This window comes from Lipophrys pholis, assembly GCF_963383615.2.
Source record: "Lipophrys pholis genome assembly, chromosome: 7".
NCBI classification, from domain to species: domain Eukaryota; kingdom Metazoa; phylum Chordata; class Actinopteri; order Blenniiformes; family Blenniidae; genus Lipophrys; species Lipophrys pholis.
In genome coordinates this window covers 5,517,221-5,541,669 of record NC_137638.1, presented here as the reverse complement: position 1 = coordinate 5,541,669, position 24,449 = coordinate 5,517,221, and the positions used below count along the sequence as shown (strand labels likewise).

Genomic DNA, 24,449 nt, shown 5'->3' with positions numbered 1-24,449 from the left:
TTGTGTGCATTTTAAAATAACTATACTGGAGAAAGTTGAATCAGACCTGCAGCTTTTCAGCTAAATTTCATTTTTCAAAGCGGTAAATTAGAAGAGACGTGACTGATTAATAATCAGAGACTCACCGCTTGTTGTCTTCGTCGCAACATCTCGCAGAAACTCACGAGAACAAACCGGAACCGACAATTACTAAACGAGGGGCGACAAGGCTCGGGCATTAAATGACGCTGATTGGTTTCATTTCATGTCAGTCACTCTGGTGTTAATCAGTAATTGGTGAGATCGCCACTAAGCCCCGCCTCCTCGGGGCGGCTTTATCGTCGTCCCAGGCTGGACACACACACTCGAGCTCGAGAAATCAAGAAATCCTCTCTTATGAAGATTGTCTATAGAAAATGAAGCGAATGCATTATTAGTTTATTGGCATTTACAATTGGCAATTACAGCATATACATATATGTTATAAAAAAAAATTTTTTTAATCCTTTTTGATCCGAGGGCGGCACCCTGGCGCCCTCTATTGGCCAGCCACCACTGGTAAACACAATATTGTATAATATTTTATCAGACAACTGTTTGAATGTCTTTTTTCTTCTTGTTGAATAATATTGTCTTGTTTACAGGTGTTTGTATACATCATTTAAACTTTTAATGTATTCCTTTTTTAAGTAGATTTTATTTTGTATACATCTATATAGTGGTTCAGTTATGTGCGTTTAAATGTTTATTTGTAACAATACAGTACCCATCAAATATGCATATATGGTATCCTATTGTCATTGTTATTTTGTGTTTGTTTTGATAGAGTTGTAACTTTATAACATCCAGATTGTAGAGCATCTGCCTCCCACTAACAGCCAATCAAACCAGGGTATAGTTGCATTTATTCCCAATATGTACTAAATATGTACCAGGAAAAGTCATCTTGACAATGGGCAGAAATCAGTGTTTATTGATAAAGTTGTGACTGAATTATTTAAATTAGACATGAAAACATTACAAAGTGAGCATCATCCACATTGGTCCGGTTTGTCGTCGATTCCTCACTGCCCGATGCTCTCGTACACTTCAAATCTGTACTGGATGCCGTTCTCCTGCTGCAGCTCCTGAGGAACTCCTGGAAACCTGCAGCAGAAAACACTTTTGTTAAAACTACAGAAATAGTGGCTGTGTAAATAATCCAGAGAGGAAAAACCGAAATGGAGCCAGATTCATTAAGTGGTTCTCGGGAAGCTAAACACTCATTCGGAGTTTATTTTGCGAGTACATTCTGAAAACAATGTCTGTTTCCATAGAAACACTTAAAACATTGTAGTTAGCATGTTGAGACACTAGTGGGTGCTGTTGTTTGTTTTTGTAATGAAACCACAGACGCACTGACGAGAACAATACACTGTAAACATTAACAAAAGGAGAAGACGGACATTCTGGTGGACGGACAAGCAAGTTGGATTGTTATTACAGTGACTGTCAAAATAAAACTACCAAGTCCCCGGAGAATATAGACTGAGAGTCATGATACTCTGGAGGAAACAGATCTCTAACACACTGCCACAAAGCCTCATTAGAAGAGGAAGGCACGAGGCTCACGCCTTCAAGATGAGACTGTGGAAACATGCCATGTGCGTGGGTCTCTTACTCTGGAAGCAGACGGTATTTATCTGGACTGATGTCAGGAAGAAACGTGTCGCACTCAAATTGCTTCAGGATCCGAGTCACGAACAGCCTCCGGGTTCCCGGGCTCTCCATCATCTCCTGAGGAGCCCAGAGTTTAGAAAAATTGTTTTACCATGTGGTGAAATGCCACTTCATACCAGCACTGAAGGAGAGGTTCACCAGTGACTCACTGCTGCCCACCAGTGTACACAGGTGGCATTACAGGGCTGTGATATTTGACTCAAGGTGTTGGTACCTTGTAGAGGGAGCTGCCTCCGATGACCCAGACCTGGTCCGCCTGCTCCGACAGCTCCGAGTCCACAAGCCGCAGAGCCGAGCTGAAGTCTGCAGCCAGGTGGTGAGCTCCAGCAGGGGGCGCTCTGCAGCACCAACACACAAACACAAAGGGTCAATGACCACCAGTGTGGCCCGAATACTTTTTAAAAACATTTCTAATATATTCCATTAAAAAAAAAAATAAATAAATAAAATATATATATATATAATATATATATATATATATATATATATTTAAATTTTCATTCCTAATTTCCCTTTTTTTAAATCCTGTATTCAACATGTCTAAATTTTTTCTTAGGTATGTCATTTAATAGCTATTTTTTTTATGAATTACATTTATTTTATATCTAAATATTTAATTAGTTTTTACATTTTGTGATCATATTTCACATATTTATTTTAAATGAAAATACTAAATCAATAATAATAATAATAAATTCATTAAATAAGGCTTTTTATTTTAATCATTACTCTCATGAGTTTATGTTTCATCTCCAACTTTCCCAAGCTGCCTTGTTAGCAGGGACATTTTCTCATCCTTTAGCTTGTTAAAATCTGAACATTCCCAGTGAAAACATTCTTAAAAAGTGTGTGTGGATATTATACAAACAATACGTACATTATAAATATTGTTTGTTGGCAAGTCTAATATATTCTGTATGTAACAGATATGGATATAGTGTAGAGTGTGTGTGTGTGTGTGTGTGTGTGTGTGTGTGTGTGTGTGTGTGTGTGTGTGTGTGTGTGTGTGTGTCGTACGTGCACTGCCTGCTGAGGACGATGTTGATCCGGTTGTTCAGAGGTCGGTTCTTCTCCGGGATGGAGAACCACGTTTTCCTGCCCATGATCACCACGTTCTTCTTCCCTGTGACACGACAACCAGTTCATCCATCATTACATCGTCCAATACAATTATATATATATATATATATATATATGTATATGTATGGAGATAGAGACAGATGAATATATTTATATGACGATTATTAAGTAATATTTTTATGATTGACTTCATTTAATTTAAAAATGGGAACGATTCTAACTTTATTGGCACACACTTATTTTAATGGATATCATTACATTTTAGACAAATAGAAAATTGTGTCGATACAAAAATATGTGTGTGTGTGTGTGTGTGTGTGTGTGTGTGTGTGTGTGTGTGTGTGTGTGTGTGTGTGTGTGTGTGTGTGTGTGTGTGTGTGTGAGATAAACCTTTAACCTGATTCACGTGATGCACCTCACCTTCCTCACGCGGTGTGGACGTCATCTTTCGAAAATGCGCGAATTCTTTACTGTAAAATGTAAATAAAAGAAATTTATCAATTATAAAAAATTTTAAAAAGACAACCCTCACCCAGCTGTCCCACCTCGCGCTCCTCACCTGAGCCGCACCGGGTGCCACGGCAGGTTCCCGCTGCAGCCGATCCCCAGGTCCGGGCACACGGCCACGATCCCGTTGAGCACGCGCGGCATCGCACCTGGAGATTAAACTTTTCCTTTCAACCCGGGGAGTGAGAAAGAGAGAGAGAGAGATAAAGGAATAGAGCGAGATAGCGAATGAGAGAGAGAGCGTGAGCGAGTGACAGACGTCTTTCCAGATTCCCGCCAGCAGACGTTCTAATGCGGCGCCGGATGTGACGTCATGTTTCTCTCTGCGTTCACTCCCTGGCTGCACGTTGCACGTGATGAGTCCGGGTAGCTCGTTAGTGCCACTGCGTGGTGAGCCACGATAGATAGATAGATAGATAGATAGATAGATAGATAGATAGATAGATAGATAGATAGATAGATAGATAGATAGATAGATAGATAGATAGATAGATAGATAGATAGATGTCTTCATCCTCTCGAGTTAGTTGGAAAGTTGTATGATAAAACGAAATCACATCATTTTCTTCTCAAGCTTCTCAGTTGAATACATTTCTACGTTTAAAAAAACACACGTTAACTTCTGTTCTGTAATTTTTGTAACATTACTGTGGTTAGTTTAGAAAATAAAAACATGATTTACCTTTTTTTACACTCGTAAAGTGTAAAAAAAACACCAAGTCCAGGAGAATATGTACTGGCAGAACGTGCAGAACTATTTACTATGGCCGTAGTGTGCATGTGCAGTAGAAAAGTTGCGTTTCATCCTGTTTCCACGGAGACGGAGTGTTTTTAAAAAGTTGTTCCCAGTGGCTCCGAGCACCATTGTCGTGTAGACGGAATCCCCAAAACGTTACAGAAGTGCGTTTTCATTTGTTCCGTAAACTGGGGCTTCAGTTTTTTCACGAGCATCTAATTTAATAAACAATGAAAAAAGTAAAAACTGTAGGAAACATATTTTATTGCAACCGTCACGTGACAATCTGAACTATAAATACAAAAGTTTAAACAAAGCATCTCAGGGGTAGAACTGATGTGAGCAGACTGCAGAGCTTCCTCCATCCCTGCGCCGTCTGATCGACCTTTGACCTCCACAGGAGGCTTCAGGGGGCGCTCTGGCTGTGGATGCAGCACGGGCAGCAGTGCAGCGAGTCGTGGATGAAGAGGTCGCACTCCAAGCAGAAAACACTGTGACACGACGGGCAGCTGAACACCTACAGAGAGAGCGGGTGTGAAGTCAGAAAGTAAATCTATTACCATTACTGCAATCCCGCAAATTCTCACATGAGTATTTTACTCATTTGTCCTGGCATTTGCCAGGAAAAATGCTTTAAAATTGGGATGTTAGTGGAGGAATATACTCTGTAATCTGGATGTTAGTTGAGGAAGATGCTCTATAATCTAGGTGTTAGTGGAGGAAGATGCTCTGTAATCTGGGTGCTAGTAGAGGAAGATGCTCTATAATCTAGGTGTTAGTGGAGGAAGATGCTCTGTAATCTGGGTGCTAGTAGAGGAAGATGCTCTATAATCTAGGTGTTAGTGGAGGAAGATGCTCTGTAATCTGGATGTTAGTAGAGGAAGATGCTCTATAATCTAGGTGTTAGTGGAGGAAGATGCTCTGTAATCTGGATGTTAGTAGAGGAAGATGCTCTATAATCTAGGTGTTAGTGGAGGAAGATGCTCTGTAATCTGGATGTTAGTAGAGGAAGATGCTCTATAATCTAGGTGTTAGTGGAGGAAGATGCTCTGTAATCTGGGTGCTAGTAGAGGAAGATGCTCTATAATCTAGGTGCTAGTAGAGGAAGATGCTCTATAATCTAGGTGTTAGTGGAGGAAGATGCTCTGTAATCTGGATGTTAGTAGAGGAAGATGCTCTATAATCTAGGTGTTAGTGGAGGAAGATGCTCTGTAATCTGGATGTTAGTAGAGGAAGATGCTCTATAATCTAGGTGTTAGTGGAGGAAGATGCTCTGTAATCTGGGTGCTAGTAGAGGAAGATGCTCTATAATCTAGGTGTTAGTGGAGGAAGATGCTCTGTAATCTGGATGTTAGTAGAGGAAGATGCTCTATAATCTAGGTGTTAGTGGAGGAAGATGCTCTGTAATCTGGATGTTAGTAGAGGAAGATGCTCTATAATCTAGGTGTTAGTGGAGGAAGATGCTCTGTAATCTGGGTGCTAGTAGAGGAAGGTGCTCTATAATCTAGGTGTTAGTGGAGGAAGATGCTCTGTAATCTGGATGTTAGTAGAGGAAGGTGCTCTATAATCTAGGTGTTAGTGGAGGAAGATGCTCTGTAATCTGGTTGTTAGTAGAGGAAGATGCTCTATGATCTCGGTGTTAGTGGAGGAAGATGCTCTGTAATCTGGATGTTAGTGGAGGAAGATGCTCTATAATCAAGGTGTTAGTGGAGGAAGATGCTCTGTGATCTGGATGTTAGTGGAGGAAGATGCTCTATAATCAAGGTGTTAGTGGAGGAAGATGCTCTGTGATCTGGATGTTAGTAGAGGAAGGTGCTCTATAATCTAGGTGTTAGTGGAGGGAGATGCTCTGTAATCTGGATGTTAGTAGAGGAAGATGATCTATAATGAAGGTGTTAGTGGGGGAAGATGCTCTGTAATCTGGATGTTAGTAGAGGAAGATGCTCTATAATCTAATGTGTTAGTGGAGGAAGATGCTCTGTAATCTGGATGTTAGTGGAGGAAGATGCTCTATAATCTAATGTGTTAGTGGAGGAAGATGCTCTATAATCTAGGTGTTAGTGGAGGAAGATGCTCTATAATCTGGATTAATTAGGCTTTTCCACTAGTAAACAGGAGTTTAGTGATGTAAGAGCTTCAAATAATGCGAACATGCTAATGCTAACAACGGCTCAGCAGCTCTTCACTGATTTTATGTAAATTAAAAGTCAGAATCTCTTCAGTTACTGTGTAATAATCTGGTGTAATGCGAGGAAAGTGTTGGTACTCACACTTTTGTCCTTCAGCTCTCCCTGGCAGCCCCCACAGAACCTGGAACCAGAACGCAGCTCAGATTAGGACCATCGGGTCACGACCGTCAGAAAAAAACCCTCAGATTAGATTTGAGGTGTGCTGGTACCTGTCTCCCTGCATCTCCTCCACGGGGGTCTCTGTGAACACCTCCAGGGGGAAGAGGTGGTGGAAGGATCGGGCCAAATGGGGGGCCGACACCAGGGTCAGACCTGTGGGACGACACGGGGGGGTGGGGGGGGGGGGGGGGGTCAGAGGTCAGAGGTCAGAAGTCATGCGTTAATGCTGATGGAGGAGCAGTACTCTAAACTTACCGCAGACTTTACACTCGACCGGGAGCTCTGTGTATTTTGAGCGACACTGAGGGCAGAAGAATCCCCCCAGAGACAGACCGGGACCCCCGCTGCTGTCCAGGTGACTGAGACAAACACACACAACACACCTTGAGTTCTTCTTACTGGATTTGAGTAGATAATCGGTGTCCTCCACATAATAATAATAATAATAATAATAATAATAATAATAATAATAATAATAATAATAATAATAATAATAAATGCCACAATTTTTTTTACAATATTTAAACATTTTTAAAATGCAAGCAGAATATAGACAGTTAAAAAAAAAAAAAAACATCGTTCCGAGTTTAATCAAGAAAAGTTTAAGAAAAACTTGGTTTAAATCTGTGATACTGTGTTTTGTTATGATTAATATAGTGTGTGTTATGTAGTTATTTTATTATACATAAACCTTTATTTCCTTTTGCCCTTCTTAATATTCCACCTTTTCAAAATGTCATGATTGGTCCAGTTTATGTTTGTCTTCCTCAATTAAACAGATTTAATCCAGGTTTATTTTTGCAGGTTTGACAGGAGCAGTTTGTGGTGGTTGTTGTTTTGTTTTTTTTTACTCACGACATGCTGAACGAAGGTTTGGCGTCCTGGTCGCTCAGCGAGGCGATGGCGTGTTGAGGAAAACCTGAAGAAATACACACCAGAAACACACACTGAGGAAAGATGGAACTGGATATAGAACTACATCTGTGACTTTATATCACTGGTTTTTAGCTTGGCTCTGCGGGGGGGTGGGGTGGGGGGGGTTCAAGGCTCCTCTGGCTGTTGGGGGGGTTCAGGGCTAATCAGAGACTGCTGGAGGGGTTCAGGCTCCTCAGAGCCTTTGCGTATCCTTTACACATAGAGTATGAATTATGGTTTAGAGCTGCTTTCCTTTTCAGGAGCTTGTGGGTGGAGTCATTCAGACTGTAGAATTTGTGTATTAAACTGTGCACCACCAAAGGATCAGTATCTTTACTCATGACGACGACAGCTCCTCAGCTTCAGCCCGAAGTGAAGACTGAGTGGTTGTGTACTCACCCATACGTATGAGGGAGCACTCGGACGAGGAGGTGGCCGGAGGAGGCTTGACGTGCAGCATCAGCAGCTCCTTGAAGTGACTCTCGTCCAGGATGACGTGGTACGACCCACCCGTCTCCCTCGTCAGCCTCGTGCACACCCGCACCTCCGCCGACAGTCCGATCACCGACACCCGGACCTTCAGGGACTTCAGGGTCTGTGAGGACGGAGACAGTGGAGGAGCTGTGACCGAGCGCCGGGGGGGGGTGGGGCCTGAGGGGCACGAGGAGGTCACGTTACCTGGATCAGGTCGTAGATGTTGGCCGGGTCGCAGGTGGTGAGGCTGCTGAGGATGATCAGGATCTCCCGACTCGTGTGTCCGGGCATGTGCCTGAAGGGAGTCAGATACTTTCTGTCACATCCAGTTACGTTCAGCTTCTCTTTTTCCAGAGGCGGAGCAGCACCTACTTGAGGGTCTGCACGGCCAGGCTGAGAGAGTTGTAGAGAGACGGCTCTCCGGCGCACGCCGTGTCCACGGCTTTCTTCAGAGCGGCGACGTGCTTCTTCGGGTTTCCTGGCGGAGAAACAAACATCAAGTGTCCACGGGATGGAAAGAGTTGTGATTTGGAGCAGGTCATCAAACGTCAAGACGTGGCTCAGGATGTGACGTCCTCCCGTCACGTGACGCTCACCTGCCAGGTCGGTCAGCTTCTCCGCTCTTTTGTTCTTCGTGGTGATGATGCCCACCTGACAGTGAAGTGGCAGGAGAGACGATGAGGAACCTGCTCGGTGTGGATTTACACTGAACACTGAAAACCACTGAAAACACTATTCATTCATTCTTCTTCTTGCTTATCCGTATCCGGGTCGCGGGGGTGACAGTCTGAGCACTGATCGCATCGCACCATTTAAGAACCTTCCTGCAGGTAGTGAGCCCACAGGAAGGTGGCGCCCGGCGTGGGACACAAACCCACTACCCTGAGATTGTGAGTCTCATGCTCTACCTAGTGAGCTAGCCGGGGGACTGGCTGAAAACACTACTTTTGGAAAAATACTCCCAAGGTGAAATTTTTTCAAAAAGACCATCTCCATGGAAACGAGGGAAAATGCCACTTTTGTTTTACTTAAAATTGTCAGACTGCGATCAGGAGGTAGAAGGAAGACGCTATCGAGCTATAACAAGGTGTTTCTCAGAAGTGACCCACCAGCAAACTCTCGCGCCCCATTTCCATGGCAACCTTTAAGTGAAAATGCATCCTTATTGCATTTTAATTTCAGGAAAGAATTGTGTTGGCACGGCAACGTTTCGAAAAGGATGTCCATTTCCATGGAAATGGCCGAAACACTGAAAAAGACGTCAGTACAATGTCCGGCCGTGAGTTGCTGCTGCACACGTGTGCAGAGAACAATAAGCTATTATCATTAACAATGAGAGAAAACAGACATTTGTATGTACAAACCACCAAGTTGGATTGTTATTACGGTGACTGTCGACTATAAAACTACCAAGACCCTGGAGAATATGAACTGGGAGTCATGACACTCTGGAGGAAAACATTGTTCTTATTGTAAATCCACAGCGTTTTCAAAACGTTGTGTTTCCAGTGACCCTGAGCACCGTCGTGGCATAAACGAGGCGTCTGCCTCCTTTTAAACGGGGGGGGGATCGGAACGCGAGTTTACCTGACTGATGGGATTCTGTTCGAAGTATTCGTCCACAAACGCCTCCATGAGCTGAGGAGGAACAGAGGAGGAGTTAATGACGAACGGGGTGAACGGCTGCCGGGCCGGCTCAGCGTGGAGGTTGTACCTTCAGCGTGGCGGTGAGGCGGTTCGGCTTCAGGTCGTGGTCTTCCATGGTTCGAGAACAGTCGACCACCACGTAGAGGTGGCGCATCTGGAGCACGAGACATCAGAACATGATACCGAACGTTTCGTGGTCATTCAAGAGACTCTGCGATTAAACCAGAGTTCTTTCAAAGATTTGAGGACAGATGTAAATGGTAAAATGTTACAACGAGCTGCTTTTGGGAGGGTTCCTTCAGATATTTAACTGTTCTCAGATGTTCTACGGATAGCAGATCAAATCTCCTGTGCTGTGTGCATGAGAGTTTCACTAACTATGCTCTCTCCTTCAAAAGCTGACGCATTTTTTAAACCATCTATCCGAGTTATTCCAGTAACTTTTTTAACTTCACACTGAAAATGACGGCAGGATAAATAAACTGAAATCTCTCCAGAAGGTCACCTGGTGGGTTTTATTCTTCCAGAATTGGGTGACTGGGTGAAAATGAATGAAAGACGTGAGAAACTCTTAACATCTCACCATCCCCAACCTGACTTGTCCATGGCTCTCGATCACTCTGCAAACAGAAACATGTTTTAGGGCTTTGAATCTTAACAAACTAAATCCACCCGGAAAAACCTGGGACGTTATTTTTTGGAAGCAAAAACAGAAAACAATGATATTCAGATCTACAGCTACCGTGTTTAATGTCGTCCAGAGAAATCTCTGAGCTCTGCTTATTTTTTTTTTTTTGCTATTGAGTGTAAAATAAAACTTTATTGGATTTACGAATCATTGCATTGTTTTTATTTACATTTAACACAGCGTTCCATCTTTTTTGGGGCATTAGGGCTGATCAACTGTATCACCACACACACACACCTTTTCCTCTTGGACTGGTACAGGATCTCCTCCACGGTGGCTTTGAGGGAACCGGACTCGTCCTCCTTCAGTACCTCCCTGCGGGGTCACATGACACGTGACATGACACAAGTCACGTTACAATGACATCACACTACGCCGTTTTAAGACGACGTCACAATGTCGCATTAAGATTAAGATCACGTTAAGATGACATCATCATAGTGTCACTCTAAGACGACATCACACTGCATGACATTACAATGACGTCCCACAGTCCCCCCCCCTCCACACACACACACACACACACTCTTCAGCCTCACCATGTCCTCTCGTAGCCTCCTTCCCAGCGTTTCGCTCTCTCGGGCTCCTCGTCCATTTTATGGCAGCCTGTTTAACTTAAAAAGAAAAACAAATGGTAAGAAACTTAAATACACTTGAAATCCTTTCTGTTGTTTATATGCTGAATGCTGTAAAGGTTCCAAAGAGATTTTGTAAATCTGCAATGTCTTCCCGCAGGCCAGATCTAGCCCTCTGGTGGGCCAGCTTTGGCTGCCAGACCTCATGTTTCACACGATTGTACTACACTGAGTCCATCTGAGTTGTCAAATAAAGAGTCTCTGGTATTGGTATGATCTTTTGTGGTAGTGAGATCTTGTAATTTTTTAAACATTACAACTAGGTAACAACTTGTTAAAAATAAAAAAAAGTTGAATTCCATGTAGAATTTGATAATTAACTCACACCTCATTGTAACACAGACAAACTAACAGGTTATTATAACTTATCATTAGACTGACCCCTACAGATTTAATTGTGCTGTGGCACCTTCACTGAATGTTTATGATCATATTTATGTGGATGACGCTAATCTGTATGTATCTGTGACACCAGAGGACCCATATGCACTCACTGTCGAGATAAAATCATAACATTTGTGTATCAGACTGTAAATAAAACAACTTCCATAAGAGACACTAGAATCTACAGATTTGTGAATGGAGTCTGGCATCGTGCTGTCACGACACAAAATTACCTACTGCAGATTAATTCAACAAAAACAGACAGACGGTACAGGTACTGTCTAGTTATGTGCACTTTGGAGTTTCTGTAGCTGAAACATGTAAATAAACTCGAATAGCTTTAAAAAGAGAAGAGCCCTCTACGACACGAGCAGCTTTAAATTCTTTGTTTTGTGCGTCTGGGACAGAAACACACGGGGAAAGAGAAAATCATATCTGGAGTGGAGTTACATATAATAAATAAATGTTTTTTTTCCAAGCCGAATTAGAAAGTGTCCTTACTGCAATTAAACCGGATTCTCTAGAATTCGGTGACTTATATATTACCTTGTTTTATGTGTATTGTGTACTTGAAGTACTTCATTCAACACAGCGAACAACAAACACGGATAAGTAGCGACTAAATGCCTCAAACGAATAAATATAGATTATCTACGAGGGGCAAAATCAGTTTACATTTCATTATCAAATTCACAATAAACTTACTATTTAGCGGTTTAAATCTGCAGACAAAAACAGTGTCGGTGAGACGTGAAGCAGTGCACCGCACATCTTCATCCGAGTGGAAACAAGGTGGTCCATTAAAGTGGTTCCCATCATTATTATTTAGTGGAATACAATACAATACAATACTTTAATCATTCATGGGGGAAATTATTCTGTTAGTACTACTAGCAGTAATACATGAAAATGCAAAATCTACAATCTCGAAATATGGAGAGATTGAAGGCCGTAGCTCATAAAGTTTTTTAAAAATATATTTTTTTAAGGAAAATAGTCCTCCAGGCCCTTGCTCAAGATGTTTATTACCCAAACAACAGAAGAAGAGTGAGCCTATTTTCATAGAAGAAATGAAAGTAGTCCTTGATTGAATTTTCATGATCTTTTAAAATCTTTAGCTTTTATTCTTCGTTAAATGACCTCCACAAATGTAGAAAAGTCAAAATTGTTAAAAGTGTGTTAAATATTGGTCAACTTAATAATTAACTGGTATGTGAATGTTTTACCGTGGGCTTCTTTTATAGTTTGACAGTTTAATTCAAGCAATATCTTAGATTTAGACAAAATAACTGCAAAAACTGACTGAATTAGAAAAAATATATACCGTACCGTTCCCAACAGAAGAACACTGCCTAATAGAAGAAGCACCCCCCTTTTCCAAAGATGTGGAGCATGCAAAAAATGAACAAATCTCACTAACTTGAGGCTTCCTCAAGAACATTTTTGGAAAAATAGACCTTAAATGGTGCATTCTAATGCATTATTGACTACGAAATACTACATTGTGACATGTGATTAATTGTAGGACCGGTTTTATATTGAATGAACCAAACACTAAATATATATTTATACAAAAACACATAACTGAACACGCATATAAAATATATACAAAGATATTTAGAAAATAGATACTTCGGGGCCACATACATAAAATTTTGCCATAATAACCTTTGAATTTACACTTTGCTTTGTAGTGGCGTACAGTGTACGTGATGAAACTGCAAGATCAAATAGTTCTGAAAATGACTACAATCTCAACATAGTAAATTTTTATGAAACATTCTGGTGCAAAATACAGTGTAAAGTACCCCCCTAAAAATCCTATATAACCACTTTGCTTTGTGGTTTGTTGGGCCAGATTGGAGCCTGTTGCAGGCCGGTTTTGGCCCAAGGGACTTATGTTTGACTCCCCTGGTGTAAAGTGAAAAGTGAAACTTAAGGAATCTGGCCCTTGTCCGAGGTTCTACTGTGCACATATTTTACACGGCTTTGAGCAAATAGTACACAATCTTTTTTGGCTGCTTTTTTCTAAATTTGACCGTCGAAACGACTGCTGGCTGCCTAAAACTATGCATGTTCCCAATAGACACGCACATCCGAGGCTTGCACTGGCACATTGCACATCTATTGGGAGCTGTACGGTGAACATTAAATACATTTCTGTTCTACTAATCTGTTAAAAAAACATAAACAAGTCTGTAAATTTAAAAGAAAACTTTTTTCAGTCCCGAAGTTTAATTAATATGACAAAATATTGTAATTTAGCGCACGAGTGGAAGAAACTTTGCATGAACTGACAAAATTGAAGGATTTCCCTTTATTGAATGTGGAAGTGACAATATTTCCAGTTTGTGAGCCACACACAGCCACACAGCCACACAGGGTTTTACTGTTACCATGAGAAAAAATTTAAAGATGCGAGAACAGAGACGCATCATCATTTACAACATCACAGAAGGAAAAAGTAACTATTTACAGGAGATAAACTACACCACTTAGCTTTCAATGTGAAATTCAATAAAAATAATAAAAGCTATAGAAAGACAGCTGCAAAAATTTTAATCAATTTAAAAAAATCTCTTCATTGTCACCTTCATTGTTCTTCCATTAAACTGTACAGAGCTCATTTTAACGGTGTGTAAATATATATCTATCTATATATGTATGTATATACATGTGTGTGCATGTCTGCAATTTAGTCATAGCCCTATCATAATTGTTCATAACTCTGGGTTGTATTTGTCCTCAGTTTGGACTGCTACGCTCACTCGTGTCTTCAGCACTCCGTCTCACGCCATGCTTTCTGAACATCTAGTAGCCCTGTAACAGTTAGCACTCACTCATTTCAAACCACAGGCCAAATGAAACATTTTACAAACTGATTTGAGCCTGCAAGTCAAGACTGAGGTCATAAGCATAAACAGGTAAACAACAAAACAGGGGTCAGTGTGGAATAAAAATATGCAGGCAGCAGAGTCTTGTACACACCCTGAAGGGTTTCGTTTCCCTTGGTGAAGACGGGCAGGCTCACTACAGTTTGGCTGTGTGTGTGTTTTCCTCTCCAGTTTCTTTAGCTACACAAACTTCACATCCCTGAGTATTGTACAAGGACCTGAATAGGATTTAACCTGACCTACACAGCCTGCAAGTCAAGACTGAGGGCAAACATTCAATAAATCCATACAAATCTTTGTTTCAGGAGAATTCAGACAAAGACACACACACAAGCCAGAGAAGCTTAAGGATGACATATAAAAAAAACGCACAATAGTTGTGAGGGTATTTAAAAAATACAAAAAAGGCTGGATAAATATGACCCATCAGACTGCGGCCTCCCCTGAGGAACTCGTCTGGGAGCAGAGCCTCGGCCTCACGGGCGGCGGTCGTAGTCGCTGATCTTCCTCTTGATGTGTGACAGTTTGGAGCGGAGATACTTGCTCCTCTTCTTCCTCTCATGGTAGTCTGGAGACTGCAAACGGAGACAAACGCACATGAGATTTCATTCAGATTCGCCTCCGTGTTGCCGAGTAAACAAATCGGAGCGGTTCAGATTACCTTCTTGTAGTTCTTCAGTCTGGTGAATTCGCTGAAGGCATCCTGAGAACAGAAAGAGGCAATTATCAGTGTCACGTTATCAATAACACGCTGTAAACAACAATGGAAGAACACGGACATTCGTTGGATTGTTATCCCGGTGACTGCCAACCAATAAAACTACCAAGTCCCAGGAACATATGGACTGGGAGTCATGACACTTGTTACTGTCCATCTACTGAGCATGTGCAATATAGCGTTTCAGAAAAGTTGTATTTTCCTCCGTTTCCATGGCGATGGAGCGTTTTCAGTGGGTCCGAGCGTCGTCATTGTGTAAAAGAAACTCCAACGCGATGCCCCTTTCCCGTTTTCACTGGACAATGTGGTTGTTTAAACAGGCCTCAGTTTAATGTGTCTGAGGAGAAGCAGAGCAGATTGCGGACGACCACGAAGCCCCTCCGGTGTGTCGGATTAAAGAGAGACCAGCTCTCACCAGGAACTGCGGGCTGCCCTCGGTGTGCCGGTCCAGCTCCGAGTTCAGGGCCGCCAGGTCCTGGTTCACAGAGTCCAGCGCCGCCTGCAGGTCCTTGTACTCCTGATGGTCGTGGTCAAACTCTCGCTTGTAGGTCAGACGTTCCTGTTCGTCGATGATCGGTGGAAACAACCTGCAGGAGGGAGCAGAAAACAGGTCACACGGTTTGTCTTCAGAGACTTTTATTCTGAAATCCAATCAGAGGCGGCAAAATTTGGACCATAAGATGAATAGAAGAAGAAAAACGAGAAAAAAGAAAAGAAAAAAAAAAGACAGCGTATGTTTTCGTGACGGCCTTCGTTACAGATTCAGAATTCATCAATTGATCCAGGATGTCGGACTGTTAGCCAGCATCTCCAAGACTTACAAGACAAAGCTTTTAATCTCAGAGAAACTGAACTGACCCCAATGGATGAACTGAACAAAACGCATATGAATGGATGATGCAGTGTTATTTTCACTCTCTCACACACTCACATGCTGAAGTCCTCCTCCTCGTCCAGGTCGTCTCCGGACTCCAGACCGGTGTCGAAGTCCCGGTATTTGGACTTCAGACCCCCAACGGAGCTGTTGATGTCCGAGTCCCTGCAAATGAGAGCCTACATTTCAAACTGAAGGCTTCTAACCATCAGGAGAAGAGTTCTGATTTTCATTGGACTCCAAACAAACATGAAGCTCTGAAATTTAACCCGTTTGTCTCGTTTTAGAAACCAAAGCGAACTTCAATGCTAACTCCATTAGCCTCCTCAATTAGCTGCTGCGGAGGTCTCCCAAGTTGAAGATCCTCACAGCTTCTCTTGAACCCCTCTACATCTCCTCCACAGCTTCTCTAGAGCTCCTGTACAGCTTCTATAGCTCCTGTACAGCTTCTCTAGAGCCCCTCCACAGCTTCTCTAGAGCTCCTGTACAGCTTCTCTAGAGCTCCTCTAAAGCTCCTCTACAGCTTCTCTAGAGCCCCTCCACAGCTTCTCTAGAGCTCCTGTAGAGCTTCTATAGCTCCTCTACAGCTCCTCCACAGCTTCTCTAGAGCTCCTGTAGAGCTTCTATAGCTCCTCTACAGCTCCTCCACAGCTTCTCTGGAGCCCCTCAACAGCTTCTCTAGAGCTCATGTAGAGCTTCTATAGCTCCTCTACAGCTCCTCCACAGCTTCTCTGGAGCCCCTCCACAGCTTCTCTAGAGCTCCTCTAGAGCTCATGTGGAGCTTCTATAGCTCCTCTACAGCTCCTCCACAGCTTCTCTAGAGCTCCTCTACAGCTTCTGGAGCTCCTCTACAGCTTCTATAGAGCGCGTCCACAGCTTCTCTTGAGCTCCTCCACAGCTTCTAGAGAGCTACTCCACAGCTTCTAGAGAGCTCCTCCACAGCTCCTCTACAGCTTCTAGAGCTCCTCCACAGCTTCTAGAGAGCTCCCCCACAGCTTCTAGAGAGCTCCTCCACAGCTCCTCTACAGCTTCTAGAGCTCCTCCACAGCTTCTAGAGCTCCTTCACAGCTCCTCCATCCGGAACTTACCCAGGCAGGTAAATCGGTTTGTTGTGGTCCAAAGAGTCCAGATAGTCTACAGGGCCTCCAACATTGGTATTGGGAGAATTGACCAGTGCGTTGGGCTCGCCAGACACTTTAGTCACCTGAAACGACAAACAAATGTTTCCATGAGGAGTTACCGGGTAACTTCACTGTCGGTGAATAAAACAGAAAGTCATTTTAAGGTTTCAGTCGACCAAAATCCCATCATATTTGTAAAACATTGAAAATCACAGATGTAAATCTGACCCTTTAAAAACACGTGTCTCTAAATCATCCTGCAGAGATAATCTGACCGACATACCGACATCCTGGTTGTAATACCACTCCCCACCACCAGATGGGTTATTAAGTCACTCAAGCATTCGATTTGTTCTTGGCCCAGGGACTAAATCTAACATAGCTGTAGAACAGTTGTGAGCACTCGGGAACTCCGAATTAATTGAATCTCAGATTTATAGCTAAAATTGTAGGCTCTTCGTATTTTTCCACTATTAAACTCGTAGTACAGCAACAAGGAAATAAGTAACGTTTCTATCATGAGAGCAGTTTCCTCTTAATTCAGTGTTTTTTTTCTAAAACACTGAACTAAAATATACAATTGAGACATTTCAATGTTCCGTGTTAATACTTCATTGAGTCTCCAGAGGCCCCATAAGTCCATGACATCTTGTTGTGAGTTTATTAGTCAGAACTACTTCCTGTTTCTGTATTACAACTGATAAAAGTGTAAAAAAATCAACCCGAATGTTTAAAGATGTTTATACACAGCCCAGTGCTGCCTAACACACAAAGTGGAATTGCAGGGCTTAAATTATACTCACTGAAACTGTGTGACCTTATAAACAAGCTTCAAATACTACTTTATTTGTTCCCTTAGTAGTGTTCTTTAAAAAAAATGTATTCTGAATTAATTCACAATGAATTGTGCCATTAGATTAAACTTGGGGATTGAAAACTCACTTTTTGTATCGCTACGCGTTTTTAGCTGGAGGTTTCACACACGTTTCGCTGACTGGCCCCATATTTGTCCGACTTCAGGCGACACATAAACACCGTGTTGTTGTATAAAGCGATTCACCAGGACCGACTGGTTCCTCTGCTTCGCCCCGCATGCCTGAATGCCACAGATACTGTCAACAGAGAACCCGAGGCCGACTCCGTCTGAGCCGATACGTTTGCCGAGACCTCGGGTCTCGATTCAGGTCTTGATTGGGGTCTCTGTTCGGGTCTCGGTCTGAGACTTCAGACCTTCACACAGTACGATTACATTATTTTTTTTTTAAATAGCTATGAAAGCAGGTTTGTGACGGCTGGCTGGTGACGTTGTTGTTCCTGGAATTGCAGTAATTGTCTCTGCCGTTTAATGCTGCTGACACATTTCTTATTTTAGAAACCGTCTCGCCTTCCTGCTGAAACCGAGAGTGGCCACACGGACCACACCCAGAAACTACCGGTGAAACCAGCCGACCCTGCCCCTTGGTCTCAGCTGTCACACTCGTTATACTACACTCCATCCTCTCCTCGCAGTGAACCGAGGATCTGACCAGGTGTGTGGTAACGGCTGGCGGAACCTCCTCATGAACGAACACAACAGCAGCAGCAGCTTCACGTCTTGCCAAACCCCGCCAAAACCACCTCGAAAGAGCTGCTCACCACAGAGGAGAAATACACACTGAATCATCACGGAACAGGACTAATGAATTATTATTATATAATATTATATAATAATAATTAACATAATATATTATAATAATCCCAGCTAATAAGTTCACTTGCACTTCAGAAATGTGACAATTGGAAAAACACGGGTTTATAGTGGGAGCTGCCCAAGATATAACAAATTTATCATTATCGTAATTCATAGATGTACACTACACATATGCCAAAAGATGAGGAAAAAATTTGATAAATGACAATATATTTCCAAGTTATTGCTATTTACTGACTAACAAATGTTTAATTGATTGACAGCCACGACTGTTTTGAACTCTATTGACCGCAAAAATGTACAAAAACAGCAAATTCATTCTTGACTTCATATAAACAAAAAACATACCTGGTCCAGTCCCAGATCAAGAATTTGTAATTTGATATTACAAAGACAATAACCTTGTGTAAATTCATTATCAGTTTCAAGATTTATTTCAAAATTGCTTGTTGTTCTCAAACAGACCCGGCCTCATGGCAACACAGTCTTAGCATTAGCATTAGCACAATAGCGGCCCAACACGTGAGAGTTCTGGCAGATTAAAAAATAATAATAATGGAATCATTCATTCAAGTGCCTAATCTGATAGCTATATCTGCCGTTTCCATGGCAACGGTCTGCCAGCTTCTTATAATTTTAGTGGTTGGTGCCAATTACAGCAGCATCAAAAACAGGTTGAAAAAAAACAAAAAACACCGAGTAACGCCTTTCAGGTTGCAGCCCATGAATGATCAAGAGTTGATTGTTAAAAATAAAATCTCAGTGTTGTCGAAGAAGTCAGCAAATCTTCTCGTAAAGAAACTAGCCAGTGTGTGTTGTAGTTCTTAGTTCGCTTCAGCTGTTAAAAAATAAACAAGTGAAAAATATCCAGTCTTACCTGAAGACTGAATATAGTGTATTATTGCATTTAGATCATTTTGCTTTGAGTTTAAAAACAAAAAAAAAATGTAGCATACAAGCTGAAAAAGTGTACGCTATTGTTAGCGACGTTGACGGATTTAATTTCATGGGACGTTAATCAACAATAGTTTTTCTCCATATGTGCTAAAAGAAGGAAATAATTCAGATTATTCAAAGACGTCGGACCATTCTGGGAAATAGAGGTGTGATAATATGATTCCTCAAGATCAGATGAAGCTGAACACGAGAATAATCTGATTACTCCAATGGAGGTGAAATGGAGGTAGCAGAAAGACACCAAGACATCAATATAGACCGAGGACTCCCATAAACTACGATTGGACCCCCCCTGTTAATCCCATAATCCCTCTGTGCTCCTGGAGGAGAGTCCTCGTCAGATCGTTCCAACAGGTGGTTTAACATTTGGTGCTAATTAACGTCTCCACCAGGCTTTGTGACTTTCACTGACAGAACGTGCTCATAAAAATGTCGAAGTCGTCCGTAAATGCTCAGTTAAACAAACCGTCTCCCAGCTGTGTGAGCCTCATGTTAGTTCAGCCAAAGCAGAGCAGGACTTTCAACAGGTTTTTCATGACTTCAGGCAATGTTGTGCTTCACAACACCGAGGACGTCTGTCAGGTTGGTGCAGAGTTTACACAAACCACTAACACCCGCGCGCACACACACATACACACACACACTAACACACTCACCCACTCCCCGATGCTGTTGTTGACCACCTTCGCCTCCTCCCACAGGATGCGTTCCTGGCCGAAGCGTCTGATCTGGGAGCGCGTGCGAACGGCGAACACCAGCAGGATGATGAGCGCCACGAACACCAGGAAGCCCAGGACGATGGCGATGGCCTGCGGGGACACGACTCCACATCAGAGAGCAGACTCCAGCTGACACGGCAACCAAACCACACAGAACACTGCGGCAAAATCCGAGCCATCCCACTGACGTGCGTTAGAAGTCGACGAGAAGTGAAACAGAGTTGCTGAAGGATGTTCTCACCTCTTGAGGATCCACCACACAGTAGTGATAGAGGTACTGGTTGAGGAAGAGGCCCTGGGTCTGGGCCTGGTTCTGATTCTGGTACTGAGCACACAGCTGCCGGATCTGGCTATAGTACACCGACCCCGAGGACTGAGCCGTCGGGTTGACCGACACCAGATACACAATGGTGGCGATGATCATCAGGAAGGCCAGGATGGCGCTGATGACAATAGTCGCCAGGTAGAACTTGTGTGAGCGGGCGGCGCGCTGCCTGGAGATGACCAGGACGAATATGATGAGAACCACGATGAAGGTGATGGCGGAGATGGCGATGATAAATCCCTTTCCAGCTCTGGGATCCATCTGTGTTCCTCCTCCGTAACCGCCACCATAAGTTCCACCGAGGCCGCCGCCGTAGATCCCACCACCGCCAAACGAGCCCCCAAAACTTCCTCCCTGGAAGGAGCCGCCGCCAAACGAGCCCCCAACGCCCGGCAGCAGGCCGCCTCCGCCGCCCATCAGGCTCATGTCGTAGTCCCAGGCCAGCGTGGACGCCACGCAGGCAAACATGGCCACGCACATGATGATGATGATGATGCAGAGGATCTTCATCACACCCGGCGAGGACGTCCAGCGGTAGAAGTGGAGCAGTTTGTCCGAGGGGTGGTAGAACGCCGGGTTGGACGTGCGCTCGCTGTACCTGTATTTACTGTGACGGAAGGAGAGGAACGTGGTCAGGGACACAAGGCTGACATGAAACGGTACGAAACCCGACCAGGCGCTGGTTCATAGTGGAGAACATGTCAAGAACCTCTATTCCACTGAGCCGTTCTACAGATAGAATTTAACTGCTGAAGATTATAAAAGGACCTTGATGGTAACATCAGGTAGACTCTCCTACTAATGCGCTAGACATGCTCACAATTCAATAAAAAGACAATATTCCTCGTGTCCGGACGGAATTGGGAGAGCAAGTTTTTCGTTTCTCTGCCGTCTCTGCCTGGAACAACCTTCAAACAGAAACTAAAATGTCCAAACTGGTGTCCTTAAATCGTTTCTGTTCTTTTTTTTAACTCTTCAACTTGGCGGGAATCGATAAATCAGTGTGGCAGGTTATCATGATGAAAAGTGTTTTTCTATCCATGTACATGGATACACTTTTTCTTTTCACCCATTCGTTCTTAAAAAAAAAAAAAAACATTTCCATCAACACGTCACAATGAGCGCGGCTCAAAACGATGTACCACATATGCTCGGCCTTTAGGTGGCGCTGTAAGTGCCACAGAAATGCACCAAAAAAAAACAAAGAAGACACAGAGAATAATCATGCTCATCCTCAATCCAACAGAGCGGCGAATTGAACCGACGAGCATCAGTAGATTCTGGACGAAAGATCAAGAGTGAAAACAAACACTGTTCACACTCATCTGGAGCTGTCAAAATAAAAGCACGGAGCAGAGTCCAGTGGTTTTCTGACTCGTGTAAACGGAGCCTGAACGTAAACTTACTGCCTGCCGCCACTCGGGTAGCTGTGTCTGTTGTTCGGCATGTTGAACTGTGACTGGAGCTCCACCTGTGGAGACACATACACCACTCATTAATGACAAAAACAACACACACACACACAACTTTTTCATTTCTGGATCTTTTTTTTTTTTTCCCCACAAGATTCTTCTCATTTTAACTTGCCAATCTAGAGATTTGACACTCAGTGAAAGTCTCGTGATACAATATTATCACAGTAACTAATTCACGCCGTCACATTTCTGCAGCAAAAAAAAAAGAAGAAAGAAAGTTTATCAATTAATTTTCATCATCGTTTGTCAGATCTCATCAAATAAATCTCAGCGTTGGTAATATCCCATTACTGTCGTTAAACCCTGAAATTTTAGAAGTTGGAAAGCAGCTGATGACAGTAAATCCCAAAACAGCATGATGACCATGTAACAATGGAAAATGGAAAATACAGACGTGCACCAGAAGTGTCTTTTTCCAAGTCTATGGAAACCACATTAGACATTTCATTTCTCTTAGCAGGATAAAACTCTGAACACAATTCAACATTACAGAGTCATTGTGGGACGATTGTTTGAAGTGAAACTGAGGAACCTTCTGTGAAGGAACGTGAAAATCAAACTTAACACATTAAAGTCCCAGCGCTAATATATAAGTACATATAAATGAGCCGGCGGCTGACAGACTGAGAGCAGGCAGTCATGACGGATTGACCAGAAGTCTTCAAATATTGACTCTCTTCACAAAAGTACTTGAAGTACTTGAGAGGCACTTTAAAAAAGGTGCAGTACACCATATTCTTCTTTAAAAAACTATTAAAATCAAGTAATAAAAGAAAACAACACTCATATCGGTATGTCTGCGTTCGCCTGCTCACCAGCTACAGATTGAAAAGTAAAAACAAAAGAAGCCGGAGCTCTTTATTATGAACACCGAGTATAAATGTACAGAAGCTCTGTTGTACTGTTAAAGATGAAATCACTTTATCTAGAAGGATTCAAATGTGTATTATTTATGTCCTCAACATTTCACAGTATCCAAATATTTTTTTAAATCACTTTTTTACTCCCTTTTGAGTCTATTGATTGACGATGGGATACTTTTTTATAACACCTACTGTTTTTAATTGTTTCCACATTTTGATTAAAGTTCTCCATCTGTCAAAAAGTCAAAAGTTGAGTTCCAGGTTTGCAGAATTTAATTAATCTAGAATTTCTATTTTTTTCTATTGACGTCTAAATGTGACAGTAAAGTGTAACTTCCATTTTCTCTGACAACGAAATGATTATTTCAGAGTACCGAATCATTAAAATCAACAATAAAATGGAATAAATATCACAGTAACAACAGGGGGAAAACTCAAGTTTTCTGAAACTCTGCTACTGCACATGCGCACCACGGTCGTAAAAAAAATTGTTCTGCACATGCTCAGTAGATGTACAATAGAATATTTGTGTCATGACTCTCAGTCCATGTTCTCCTGGAACTTGGGAGTTTTACAGTTGAGTCACCTGTAATAACAATCCAACTTGGTCGTCTGTCCATTTGAATGTCTGCGTATTCTCATTGTTAATGTTTCGTTATAAAAACAACCAACAGCACCACCTAGTGGCCTGGCATGCTAACAGCATTTTCTTTCAGCGTTTCTGCCGTTGGTGTGTAAACAGACATCCGTTTCAAAACGCTGCAGTTTGAATGCTAAACTTTTCTGAAACAAATATGTAAAAATTAAGCATTTTTACTTGATACGCGGTGGAAACGGGACCCCGGGTGTTTTTGAACAAAAATTCTTATGAATGTCAGTGAGAAAACAAACTAGATTGGACTCAGTGCTGCCCACTGTTGGCCACAAGAGGATTTACTTCAATGCAGCTCCTTTAAATTTGGACTGCGTCTTTGTTTGTGGGGAAACAAACTGCATTCTTATCTTGGCTCTCAAACTGAAAATGAGACCAACGCAATCTTAAACCTGCATCTTCACCTCTTTAGAAATATTCGCTGGCGACCCGGTGCTTTTTCAAACTGATTTCCAGGCCTGGAGGCAGGTTTAGCTTCGAGTATCACCATGTTTCTTTCTACATTCTCTTCCAATATATCTCCACCATATCTGTTCAATCTGATGTTTACAGGCACAATTACCAAACCGGTTGATCAAATACTCAATTACAGAATTAGATTCACAAAATAAGTATTTTAAATATCTTAGGGCTTCAAAGAAAAAAACAAAAACACAAAACCTGACTCATAGTAGTCAGGTACCAACAGGTACTCAGTACCAACAGGTATTTCCAGGTAAATCAATTCGTCAGAATGACGCTTTTTCTAATTAAAGTTATCTACACATTTAATCGCCTTATTTGTTTAACCGTTTATTTCTCCTCCACACAGACGTTAAAAGCAGCTTCGAGGGTTTAGGGGAAACTCACCTGCTGCGAGATGAACCGTCTGATCCCGATGAAGCGCACAAACAATCTGCGCGCGCGTCCCGTGCGTACCCGCTGCGCGCTCACATGAGACAAAGGGACGCGCCCACAGGTGTGGGAGCGCGTCACGTGGTCCCCTCCCCCAGGTCATACAGGATTAACCCGTCTTCCCTCCTCGTCCTCGTCCTCATCATCTTCTTCTT

The 24,449-nt window shown here is 42.5% G+C and overlaps 3 protein-coding genes across 4 annotated transcripts; all 3 read right to left on the bottom strand.

The window, feature by feature from the left end:
• Positions 1-400: 400 nt before the first annotated feature.
• On the bottom strand, positions 401-3,575 carry dhfr (dihydrofolate reductase). The gene is made up of 6 exons (XM_080466955.1): positions 3,338-3,575; positions 3,199-3,248; positions 2,716-2,821; positions 1,913-2,036; positions 1,640-1,755; positions 401-1,125 (listed from the first exon to the last, which is right to left on the bottom strand). The coding sequence occupies exons 1-6, from the start codon at positions 3,427-3,429 to the stop codon at positions 1,044-1,046; spliced, it is 570 nt and encodes a 189-aa protein (XP_080323081.1). The 5' UTR covers positions 3,430-3,575; the 3' UTR covers positions 401-1,043.
• A 690-nt stretch (positions 3,576-4,265) lies between these two features.
• gtf2h2 (general transcription factor IIH, polypeptide 2) lies at positions 4,266-11,897 on the bottom strand. Of its 2 annotated transcripts, none has more exons than XM_080466947.1 (15): positions 11,818-11,897; positions 10,633-10,707; positions 10,331-10,408; positions 9,989-10,025; positions 9,473-9,559; positions 9,346-9,396; positions 8,355-8,409; positions 8,131-8,236; positions 7,963-8,053; positions 7,684-7,879; positions 7,225-7,288; positions 6,625-6,728; positions 6,420-6,522; positions 6,292-6,331; positions 4,266-4,538 (listed from the first exon to the last, which is right to left on the bottom strand). In XM_080466947.1, the coding sequence occupies exons 2-15, from the start codon at positions 10,686-10,688 to the stop codon at positions 4,428-4,430; spliced, it is 1,179 nt and encodes a 392-aa protein (XP_080323073.1). In that variant the 5' UTR covers positions 10,689-10,707; positions 11,818-11,897; the 3' UTR covers positions 4,266-4,427. The 2 variants fall into 2 exon arrangements, with proteins under 2 accessions (XP_080323073.1, XP_080323074.1); XM_080466948.1 differs by having other exon boundaries at positions 9,911-10,025; positions 11,818-11,891.
• A 1,416-nt stretch (positions 11,898-13,313) lies between these two features.
• On the bottom strand, positions 13,314-24,356 carry oclnb (occludin b). The gene is made up of 9 exons (XM_080466943.1): positions 24,250-24,356; positions 21,817-21,881; positions 20,327-21,017; positions 20,023-20,175; positions 16,687-16,802; positions 15,656-15,763; positions 15,140-15,311; positions 14,668-14,709; positions 13,314-14,581 (listed from the first exon to the last, which is right to left on the bottom strand). The coding sequence occupies exons 2-9, from the start codon at positions 21,855-21,857 to the stop codon at positions 14,483-14,485; spliced, it is 1,422 nt and encodes a 473-aa protein (XP_080323069.1). The 5' UTR covers positions 21,858-21,881; positions 24,250-24,356; the 3' UTR covers positions 13,314-14,482.
• Between the last annotated feature and the right edge of the window lie 93 nt (positions 24,357-24,449).

Excerpts from the sequence above, each read along its gene's own strand:
- dhfr (XM_080466955.1), bottom strand. The coding sequence starts at position 3,429 with ATGCCGCGCGTGCTCAACGGGATCGTGGCCGTGTGCCCGGACCTGGGG. Across the intron at positions 2,822-3,198 it reads GTCCACACCGCGTGAGGAAG|GGAAGAAGAACGTGGTGATC; the intron begins GTGAGGTGCATC and ends GTCGTGTCACAG. Across the intron at positions 2,037-2,715 it reads GTCCTCAGCAGGCAGTGCAC|AGCGCCCCCTGCTGGAGCTC; the intron begins GTACGACACACA and ends TTGGTGCTGCAG.
- gtf2h2 (XM_080466947.1), bottom strand. The coding sequence starts at position 10,688 with ATGGACGAGGAGCCCGAGAGAGCGAAACGCTGGGAAGGAGGCTACGAG. Across the intron at positions 6,523-6,624 it reads GGTCGAGTGTAAAGTCTGCG|GTCTGACCCTGGTGTCGGCC; the intron begins GTAAGTTTAGAG and ends GTCGTCCCACAG. Across the intron at positions 4,539-6,291 it reads GAGAGCTGAAGGACAAAAGT|GTGTTCAGCTGCCCGTCGTG; the intron begins GTGAGTACCAAC and ends CTCTCTCTGTAG.
- oclnb (XM_080466943.1), bottom strand. The coding sequence starts at position 21,857 with ATGCCGAACAACAGACACAGCTACCCGAGTGGCGGCAGGCA. Across the intron at positions 15,764-16,686 it reads AAACCGATTTACCTGCCTGG|GGACTCGGACATCAACAGCT; the intron begins GTAAGTTCCGGA and ends TCTCATTTGCAG. Across the intron at positions 15,312-15,655 it reads GAGGAGGAGGACTTCAGCAT|GTTGTTTCCACCGATCATCG; the intron begins GTGAGTGTGTGA and ends TCCCTCCTGCAG.